The 11,501-nt window shown below is 34.9% G+C and overlaps 1 protein-coding gene across 1 annotated transcript in view; it reads right to left on the bottom strand.

The window, feature by feature from the left end:
- Window positions 1-972: 972 nt before the first annotated feature.
- Window positions 973-11,501, bottom strand: part of LOC149804750 (uncharacterized) — a 28,052-nt gene continuing 17,523 nt past the window's right edge. The window contains exon 2 of the mRNA XM_089943899.1: window positions 973-10,169. Coding sequence (XP_089800025.1) covers window positions 7,585-10,122 — 2,538 coding nt within the window. The 5' untranslated portion in view covers window positions 10,123-10,169 and the 3' untranslated portion in view covers window positions 973-7,584. The remainder of the gene's footprint in view (window positions 10,170-11,501) is intronic.

Here is an 11,501-nt window from a genome sequence, read left to right as displayed (position 1 = left end):
TAGTTCATTATATATTTTATAACAGGGTTAACTCATATTTAGTTCATTATATATTTTATAACAGTGTTAACTCATAGATCTCATAACTTTATTAGAGAGCTATCATAAGGCTTTTAATAACAAATAGCTATTACAGTTTACAATATTTTGTATCATTATTATTATTATTATTATTATTATTATTATTCACAGTTACAGTTTGTCCAATGAAGTTTTCATTGTGCATTAGCATGTATTGTATAAAAAAGAGACATTAAAACTTTACACAATTAAACTTTGATTATCTGCAATATTGTGCATTCTTTGTCCAAAATAGAATTTTCTTCAGTCGGAGAGTTATCCAGTTTTAATTAGTTTCAATTTGTGTCCTCCATTCCTGGAGTCAACATCTAGACCAGAGGTCAACTTGCGGGCCACAGGATACCGCTTGGAGGGGCGCAAGCGAACCGAGTCCCGAGTGATTGAGACCCCTGATCTAGACCGAACACTTCGTTGATCTAGCAGAACTGTATACATTTCCACTAGATTATCTAAAATGTTGTCTAGTTATGTCTTTCAAAAGTCATGAGACATGTAAATTATTAAAAATCATCCTGAATTTAGTGACCCCAATCTCCACTTGCTTCATGTCATGTTCATAATATAATTTTTCATCTTTGAATAAAGTGTTCCGTGTGCTGTAGAACAAGAAGAGCCGTTATATTGGATGTCTTTGTCTTCCTACAAAATGCTTTAACTAAAACCTTAACTCATTATTATCCTTTCCAACACTATTCGGAGACTTTCGAGTCAGATGTTAGAAGGATATCAAGTTCCTTTTATTTACCGTGAATCAGCTACAAAGCTTTTCCATATTCTTGTCAACATTGCAGCCACACAGTAGAACTTGTTTTTAAAATTTAATCTATGCAAATTCCCTCCTGTTACGGCTCTATTGTCTCAAACAAAGTAACAGAAATAAGCAAAACCACGTTTTGTCAACCGTAACAATTTAATTTGTTAAGTTATAAAATGAACATTTGAAAGGAATACAGCATTATTATTAATCCAAACAAGTTCTACACAAGTCCAAAATAATAGTATCTTCAGAATGAATTCAAGACCCTTGAGTGAACTGATGTGCCAGCAGTTTTGATGTGTTCACAATGTCACTGTCCTGAACTTATTTGAATACATTCACAATGATCCCATAAAAATATGTTAGTCCAAACAGTAATAAGTGCGCATTGGAAATTCAATTAATAATACAAATACATTTTTAATCTCAAATTATATCTAAACACAACAGTAAACACATCTGCAGACTCATATTAAAACAATTTCATAGAGAATAAGAATGAAATAATAATGAACTAATTGTCCACCTCTTTGTCTTTATATACATCCATACGGATCAACATAGCAATATCTCGCAATACCTGCTACGCGGCCTTTTCGCAACAGAACTCATTTGACTCAATCATCAAGTGGGAAATTCACCCAAGCATTGGTACACCTTAATTATTACGACTAATTGTAAAGCTTGTAGTAGTAGTTGTTGTTGTTGTAGGGTTTAACGCCATTTTGCAGCACACGATAGGCTATACATGGCGGCCAGTATTAATGGTGGAGGAAGAACCCGGAAAAAAACCGGAAAGAACCACCGACCCACGACAAGCTACTGGCCAGCTTTCTCAGAAAGCCACATTAGTCGAATCCGAGACTCGAACCAACGCAGACAGAGGTGAGATGGCAGTGATCCGTAACGGAGAGCGCCTTATACCACTCGGCCACTAAAGGCCCCGTATAGCTTGTATACATCTATTTACAAACCATATGCAATCTACAGACATATATTAAAGGTAAAAGACAACCCATACATACATAAAGCCTTCCCTCATACAGATTTATGCAATAACAGTTTCCTTTACATATTATTCAAAAATACAAATGATAATATAATAATAAAATTAAACAGGAAGATCTTTAAGGTTGTCACAAAAATATATATAAAATAAACAAAATAAAGCAACCAAGAACCTTTCTACACGTTAAAATGATTTGCAGTAAAGTTACTTTTCCCTTGATGTACATAATATCGTTGTTGTAATTCTGCAACATCTAACCCTATCTTAAAAATCTCTGAATTTTGTTTTACCTTTTGCTGATGAAGGTAAATGGGGATGTTATCACTGAATACAATGATAGGAGAAGGAGCTAAATTAACACACACTTTAAAGTGTTGCAAATGTAAAGCCACCACTACAGGCAAGAACTCCTTCTTTATTGTGGACTAATTTTTCTGATGCTTCTTTAGCCGTTTATATAAATAGCACACTGGATGATCCACACTTGTCTTCATGAATTAATACGCCAGTAACCGTTACATCACTTGAATCAACGGACATTTTAAATGATTGGCTGAAATCTGGAGCAGAACATTCAATTTATTAAAAGACAAACATAAATTTGTCAGAATAAAAACACTTGGTACTCTTACAAAACAAATTGCTCAGGTTTCAGCTATTTATGGAAAAATTGAAGCAAAACTTTCGATAATATCAAGCCATACCCAAATATCTCATAATTTGTTTTTTTACTGATAAACACTGGAATTCAGAGAGAGCATTTACCTTAACTTCTATATGTTTATTTTAACTATGCCCCATAATATGTCTTCGAAAACGTAACACATGCACAGCAAAACTTACTTTCACTGAAATTGTTTGTCAAATTTGCATCACTCAGTCGACCAAAGAATTTCTGGATGGTTTCCAGGTGATCTATCCAAGTCTTGTTGTATATAATAACGTCATTAATGTACGCATCACAATCGTGTATATTAGATGTTATAAAGTTCACTTAACTTTGGAATGACGGAGAATTCTTCATACCGAATGGCATCACTTTATATTGATCAAGTCCATCTGGAGATGTAAATGCCGAGATTTTGCTTGCTCTTTCTGTAAGCGGATTCTGCCAGAATCCTTTTAAAGGTAGAATTTCTTGGTATTGGAAATGAATCTGTTTTGGCGACACATTTCACTTTTCTGTAATCAGTGCACATACGGAAGGTATCATCTGGGTTAGGCAAAGGAATATATGGCGGACTCGAATTACTTTCACTTGGTTCAATAAAATTATTCTCCATCAAATATTGAATTTCCTTTTACTGCTTGAGAAGATGCATCCTGTAAAGATGTTTTTTCACAGGTGTAAAATCTGCTATTTCTGCGTCATGATAGATTGTATTTGTTTGTGTTGGAACATCTGGAAACTGGTGCTTATATTATACCTGTTTCAAAACATTCTTCTCTTGTGCCTGTGGATGCAAAAGTGTTTGGTCCAGATTCTCTACTATTTGAATTCCGAAGACTGGTTAACCCAAAGTCACTACAGTCCAATTTTCATGCCATCATTTAAATCCGCGATGTGTTGGGCAGGTACAATTAAACTCATTAATAATAATTAACAATGATATTTGTATCAACATACTCCTTCAACATACTTATATGGCAGAGTTTTTTTTCGTTTCTGCCTCACAGAAGTGTTGATGATATAATTTATGTTACTTACTTTTATTTCAACTTTATGAAGACCATAATACATAGTTTAAAGAGGATTTTGAGATATGGTTAAGAGAGCCAGAACTCTATCACCAGGCTTGAAACTCCTTTTTTTGTGTTTCTCTCATACCTTAACTTAATTTTGATTGAGTAGATTGAGGATTAGTTCTTTACTTCATCACAAGCCTTTGACAACATCTATTTGACATAAGGGACATGACTAATGTCTGAATCTTCGGTTGAAAGGAGTTTCTCTTTTCATAACTTCAATGGTTCACGGATGGTACGTCCAAAACCTAGTTCAAAAGGAACAAATCCTACTATTTAATTTTCGTCCAATGAAAATTAAAGATCTTGTGATTAGTCTTTCTGACTCCGAAATGACTCGCAAATAAAATAATCTCAATCCTCGTTTCTTATACAGTGGCTTCTTTTCAGTTTGTATCAATTTCTGAAACAGTGGTTAAATTTCATTTGGAATCAGCAATTAATATTCTATACATGACTTTTGAAACACTGCATCACGCTTCATTATTATCACAGCTTCGGAACTTCCCAGAACTTTCAACATGTTAAACATGTTGGTATTGACTTATAGAATCCAATCTAGAACGTTAACACCTCTGGTATGAAAGGAAGCATGTTGATTCAAGAAAGCGTTCATTACAGTACCAAGAAAGCAAGACTGGGTTAAGATGATGTGTCCAAAATATTTCAGTTAATATTTTTAAGTTGCAAGCATCTATTACAACGAGTTATACTGTGTGACAACAAATTTAAACAATTATATCCTATATCCTAGTTTTGCTTATACAAGGCAGAAAACAGCAAGATGAGTGGTTATGGTGACATACTCTTGCGAAGGTTAGTTTCTGTGTCTTGACCTTGAGCAATATAAACTCCTCACCCAATAAACTTTTAAACCCAAATTCTAATTAAATCTCAATAGTCTCATTTTAATTTAAAATACCAAACTCTAGTACATATTCCAACATTTATATTGCGTTCTACCTTGTGTACATTGTTTATTATAGAAATTCGTAGTAATGTTATTGCTTGAAGTATCTGTAACACCAGTAATACCAGATTTGTATAACTCAACAGGTACAACCATGTTCAAATATTGGTATTTCAAACTCCGTTAATTAGCAAAGAATACACCACTGATTCATAAGCTTTGTAAAGTCAAGACTGAATATTTGGAGTTTTGTGTGTTTTTGCGCGGAGAGGCAGAAGTGGCAGACGGTCGATGCATTATTTTTATATGATGCGAACTTCACCGAATTTGCAATGCAATTTGTCCATGGGTTTACGAAATTGAGATACTTATGAAGGCTATTCATACGCTCTTTCTATGCACAAACAAGACATTTGTATAACAATCGAATCATTTTTCGAATGCCGATCAGCTAGTAATAAAGATCAAGACATTTTTTCAAATGAAAGTTTTAGCAACTGCAATTGACTGAATTACGTTTTTCTCAGCATCAAAGTGGGTAATAATTTTATGCAACAATTAAACTGTTGTGCTTTTAGCGTACCGAATAATGTTTAATTACTTTTTACAAAGAGTAAATAAACATTCTTCTCTTGCAAGCAGTTTATAGAGATGAAATTTGAGACAGTTGAGACAGTTGATTATTTATAACCTCGTGCATGTTGCTATCCCTAAACGCGATGAGTTTAGAAAGTCTGTTAGGGATAGTACCACTTACCGGTTTCCCAAAGAAATCAATGTTTGAAAAATAGTTTGTGCATTATATTAGCAAACAACAATCACAAGTTTTCTGCCATTTATAAGAGTTAGTTAATTTTTGTTTCAGCCCCGGAAAACGGGTCAATTTCATGAAATAATTAATGCAAAAAGTTAAATATATTTACTAGCAAATGGGCTTAGTACCCTGGTTTATAATCCTCCCCATTAGTAGACTGATTCTTTCCGTGTACAATAATTAGTGGTCCAGTGCTTTACACGGTAGACCGCTCCGGTGGCCTAGTGGTTAGAGCGTCCGTCCCGGATGCAGGAGGTTGTGGGTTCGAACCCCAGCCGAGTCATATCAAAAACTTATAAAAATGGCACTAACAGCTGCCTCGCTAGGCGCTCAGCATTAAGAGGTTAGTGTTAGGACTGGTCGGCCTGGTGTCATGATAATGTGACTCGGTGGGACATCATGCCACATGTATGCGGCATGATGCCCCAGTGCTAGACATCACTTTAAATAGCTACACTGCAGACATCGTAGCGATATGACTGGAAAATTGTTAAAGCTACGTTAAAAATGTAAATCACATCATATCACATCACTTTACACAGTACATGTCTGCCTTTAATTCACAATAAACCGTTACAATGATATACTACCCTCTGGAAAATGGAGAAAAGGAAGACAAAAAAAACTAAGCCAAACAAAGCAATACAGAATACAAAGAAAAAACACAAGTATTATTACAAATTAATGAAAAATTCCATCTAAATAGTTTGACTAAATCCGGAAGTAACGGTCAACAAAACTGTGTACTATGTCAATACGTGAGTAAAGTTTTGCGACTTGAAACGTTATAAGCAATGTAGCAATCATGTAACTGTACGCAGACGCCTAACTTAATGCCATCGAGCCACAATATTGCCACTTTATTAGGATGACTCACAAATGCTCAATGGGCATGTCCTAAACTCCTGTTTTATTGTTAGCAATAGTTTAGTAAAAGCATGATAATTAACTATCATGTGAAATTAGTTTTGAAGGTGGGAGATAATGACATATTTTCTTCCACAGTGTGACTTCTAATTTATGCAGTACAAAAAGGAAATAAATTCACAATTCAATTGACAATGAGAATAGTGTTTATCAAATAACCATAAAATTACATCAAATAAGCTGTGGAGAAAGGAAGAACCGTTACATTAGCTTTCTCTTCATTTATTAAAATTGTACATGCTTTGCAATAAAACAAAGTAAAATTGAAAAATGCATCACAATATTTTGTGACAAGAAAGAACACCATCTGAACAGACAAAAAGAATACTCAAGAACCAGCAAGAGTTTGTACATGTTCATTTTCGTTTTCTGTTTATTTTTAAAAAAATAACAATAATATTTGTAACTGAAACACTTGCATGCATAGGTGGATCACAAAAGTTAAAAAAGAAACTGTTTCAGGGAATCAGTGACTTGACTTCTGTATCCTCGTACAAAGTATTAGAAAGATTCCAGAATGTTCATAGATATTGTATGGAATACTATTTACAGAAAGGAACATCTCAATTTCTTCCTTTGCTCATCTAAGATGTTAAGTTTTTTTAACTGCCTAAAACCAGAGAAAGTAAACGATAGTGAAGAAAACTAGAGTTGTTTTTACCAATTGGCCTTAAAGCCGGCATGTTTTATTTGGAGTGCAAAGATTATTTATTAATCACTTTGGGAGTCAACTATGCGTAGATATGCATATGAGTGATACTATTATGTTCTTTTAAGTATTAAAATACTGGGACTCAGTTTCTCGAAACGCTGTCTGCAAACACATGTGACTTTAGACTTTTTAATTCTACCTCGGCGAACACCATGTTCTGCCAATTTGCGATTGCACACTTAAGTTAACAGTTAATATATACAATTGAAACTTAAGAACCTGAAGTAACTCGTCAAAACTGCAAACTATGAACGAACTAACGAAATAGCTTGTACGAGATAGCACTGAAATGACTGAATGACGCTTACATCCAACACCAAGGTAGTGACACAAGAGTCATACAGAAAATCAGTCATATATATATATATATATATATATATATATATATATATATATATATATATATATATATATATATATATATATATATATATATATATCTGTGTGTGTGTGTTGTTATACATGGTTTATACATACCCTCTAAATTAGAGTCATGAATCAGTTTGATTCTCTTTCCAAGCAGAGCATAAAATATCAATTACTACATCAATATAACTTTAATTAACTATATTCTTCCAAGTGACTGTATACCAAACCATTAATCACTGATCAAAATGTATTCTGGTTATTAATGGCTATCTGCATTGCCAAAGTTTAATGGGAGGGTATCATGACGTAAAGGAACAAGAGGGTCACGAAATAATGGTGTATCACTGTCGTCTTCTTCATCACCACATTCGTAGTTTGCAGGAATATATCCAAGGTAGTTTCGCACTGTTTTCAAAACTTTCTGTACGTGTCTTTTTGATTTTATTCGGCGATCAGAACTGCTGCACATAGATCCAAGAATCTTGGGAAACGCGCAGATGAAAAGAGCAGTGCCCACGTGCATGACAACATGTAGCTCTTTAAACTGATCTGTTTTCATGAGGAGATTCACGGAGAGACCAAGGATAACAAGAATTATGATGACCTTTAAAAACGACACAAAAATCTGCTTTCTACGAGGACAGTGCCGTTCAATCACGTGCTCAAACATGTTCCCACTTATTCCTTCAGTCCCATTTTGTGAGACAACCAGACGCTGTCCCCGTTTAGTTTTTTCCAGCGCTTTACATACTCTGATGACAACTTTCAACAACCTTTGATATTTTTCACTGTACTCTTTGACACTGTCCCAAAGGTAGTAGATTATCGTGAAGGAAAATATGAGGTATCCATACGATATTTTGGGATACACAATGATTCCAGTGTAGGTAAAAATACAAACACGACTGAAGAAGAGGCAGGCGTCCAGAAAAATCGTGCAGAACATATAAACAAAGAACAATACAGCTCCCGTCACTATAAACAACAATACGTATCCAATGTATCTAAAAATAGCGAGTCTGAAGTTCTTAACTACCTTCAACAGGTGTCCACAATACGCTCTAATAACAGTCACTGTGAATGGCAGAATGGGTAGGCCGTAGTAGAGGATACAAGCAATTAGCTCCATGACACATACAAGGACATACGGGAAGAACAGAAGATATCTCCTCCGGACGTAGACTTTGTTCCACCGTTGCCGTTGCATTTCAATGGCTTCTTTCCAGAATTTTATATTAATCAGCATGTAAAACTGTGCCAAAAATAATCTGTAAATTTTTTTATATCCTTTTCTATTACAAAATGAAACTGATCCCAGTCTTTCAATCGATCGGAAGTCAATCTTGATTGCAGAGGTAGGGACGTCATGAGTATTCGTTAATCCTCTTTCAAGAAAGAGAGATAAGTCAGGTGGCAGAGCCAAAAAGAGGCAGGTGATGAAAAGATACAGCCCACATGCAATGTACGGTCCACCAACAAAGCGAAGAAAATTCCGTTTGCTATCGTTAAATCCGGCAATCATTGAACGAAAACCCATTGGAACACCTTTCTGGACTCCCTCAATGACAAAATCTCGAAGATAAATCGAATCAAGGATAATCTGCAAGCCGATGACACTTAGGCTGAATATCGGAACGAGAACTCGAAAGACGATCGATACTTTAGGCCCATGTCCCATAAGATGTCGTCCTATCGGTAGGAACAAAGAGGAGAATATAGTCACCGCTTTTTGTTCAGAGTAGAATACCCATTCTTCGTCACTTTCAGATTTATTTCCATCTCCATCACCGATTTCTTCGTACGATTTGTCAGACGCATTCCCTTTCACTCTGAACGATTCTGTCAACTTGCAAACTTTACAAGCCATGTTCATAAGTAACAGCGGAGAAAAAGCAAATAATAATACGGCTAGAACTGTTGGAAATACCCACCATAGTACATCGTATGTAAATGTTAAACTGTTTTTATCTTCTCCAGGACAGCTAACATCCCTCTTCAGTGTTCTTGTGTTAAAAAAGTTCGAGCAACATTGATATTTTAAGGCCTCAACTGGACATACCATATGAAGACACATATAATATATGAAGTCAGGGTTGATGAAAATTCTTCTTTTGAAACACCAAAAGCTCGGTGCGTAGATCTCACTCACGTTTGAAATTTCGTCAACGGCCTCCTTAAGTGCGATGCTTATTGCATAATTGGTTTTGTTCTCTCCAACAACCATATTCGAACAGTTACCCGTAACATTAAGTCTGAAGTTCGGTAAATCTCCTGAGTTCGCATTTAAAAATCCCATCGACCAAATCCCAAACTCTATCGGCCAACTTAGGAACTCTAGGGCGCCTTTATTGCCGTAGAATGTCCAAATCCAAACCAAAGGTCCAACTACACCTGTATTACCCTGGACCTCAATTCCGTCCGGAAAGGTGAGATGTAGTGATACAAAGTTCCATTCATTGTACCAAACCTCATGTCTGAATTTGGAGATGGAAGATTTGTATAAGCTAATAATACAATCCGAAGACTCGGGTAATCCATTTACACCACTACCCGTAATTCCTTTACTGGACATATAGATTTTCTGAGAGTCTGATATGAATGGCACAAGATTTTCATTTTCTGGAAGCAAGTAACGCAAAGAGGCGCTTATACGGGTGAGGTCGTTACCCTCAAAAACAGCAGCTGCAGGTAGAGACTGGAGTTCAGATTCCGATAACAGGGATGCTGGTTCGTGGGACGCTGCTGCCACCTGTCGCAGCTGAATGAAAATTGTCCCAATAAGTACTACTGTCAGCATTTTGAGTTGCCCTTCTTTATACCTTGGGGGGGGGGGTAAACATATCTCTGAAAGTATATAAACGTTGTTGATTATTTAAGAATACATATTTCAGTCATCTCTCTCTGTCTCAGAATATATGATAAAATATTTAAAGCTTGCTTGTCTTTTATTATTTCTTGAATATTTATATCACTTACGTGAATTCTAGTTATTCTAATTCACTTCCTATACTTATAGCCTCTTCATCATACATCCAAGATCAAAATCCTTCAAGACTCTCTCTCTCTCTCTCTCTCCATTTGTACTGTTTTCCTGTTCTTGTGCAGTTTTCCTGTTCTTTTTGTGTTATTAGTATATGCTCTTAAAATACGTAACAGAAAAGAGTGAAGACAACAAGTTTTGCAAAATTTAACAAATAATTTATTTCCCTAGAATACAAAGTGAAAAATGAGGTGAAAAACAGAACTTATGGTATTGCGAAATAAATCCAAAAATAATCCAAGAATTAAAAACACATATCCTAGCAATAACAAGTCCTGAATAAAATTCTGTTCAAGTCTAGAACAGACCAGTTTGGGCTAAATTTTATTTTCTTAAAATTATTGACTTCAAGTGATTGTTTTCCCTGGAAATACAAAAGTGCTCCGATAATTCTTGGACAAAAACATTTACTGGAATTTGTACGAAATTCAAAAACTGGAATAATATTTTCTGTGATTCAACAAGAGACTATTGACACATCAGTACAACGCTGACTATTACAGACGTCATCTCCTTCCATCTTGAATTTCATCGAAATTTGAACTGAGATTTACTTAGAACTTGTGATTTAAAGATAGGATTTGTGTTTTAATTTCTGGACTACAATTTGGATTTAATTTGCAATACCGTAAGGTCATTTTTCTTATTTTTTAATACCTTGCTAGTCTAGTGAAATGAATTATTTATTAATTTTTACAACGACTGTTGTCTTCATTATTTTCTGTTACTTATTATAAGAGCATAGTGTCGTAACAACTTAGAGTGCCAGATGTTAAAGCACAACTGGTAAAATCCTCAGTCACAAGATAATATTGTTCTCTGCTTGACCTCAGGTCACGTTAGCATTTTCTAAAAACAACCATTACCTAATGGAAAATAGCCTTCTAGAATGATCTAATGAGTCTTGTTTATTTACAACACAATAACCTATAAAATTCACTTAGGAATCTCCGAAACCTTGACCCTGATCAACATATTGACTCCTTCTTGTTTACCTGAATAATAATTCGGTTAATAAGCTCATACACATATAGAATAATGAAGCCTTTATTAATTGTTTATATAAATGAAATTTAAAAAATCTTTATAAAGTCAATCAAGTCAAGCAGAAATAAACTCAGTTTTGGACAAGGTCA

This window comes from Sinohyriopsis cumingii, chromosome 2, assembly GCF_028554795.1.
Source record: "Sinohyriopsis cumingii isolate HCF-2022 chromosome 2, ASM2855479v2, whole genome shotgun sequence".
Taxonomy (NCBI): Eukaryota; Metazoa; Mollusca; class Bivalvia; order Unionida; family Unionidae; genus Sinohyriopsis; species Sinohyriopsis cumingii.
Note: the sequence above shows the minus strand (reverse complement) of the source record. Positions and strands in the feature narration are given on the sequence as shown.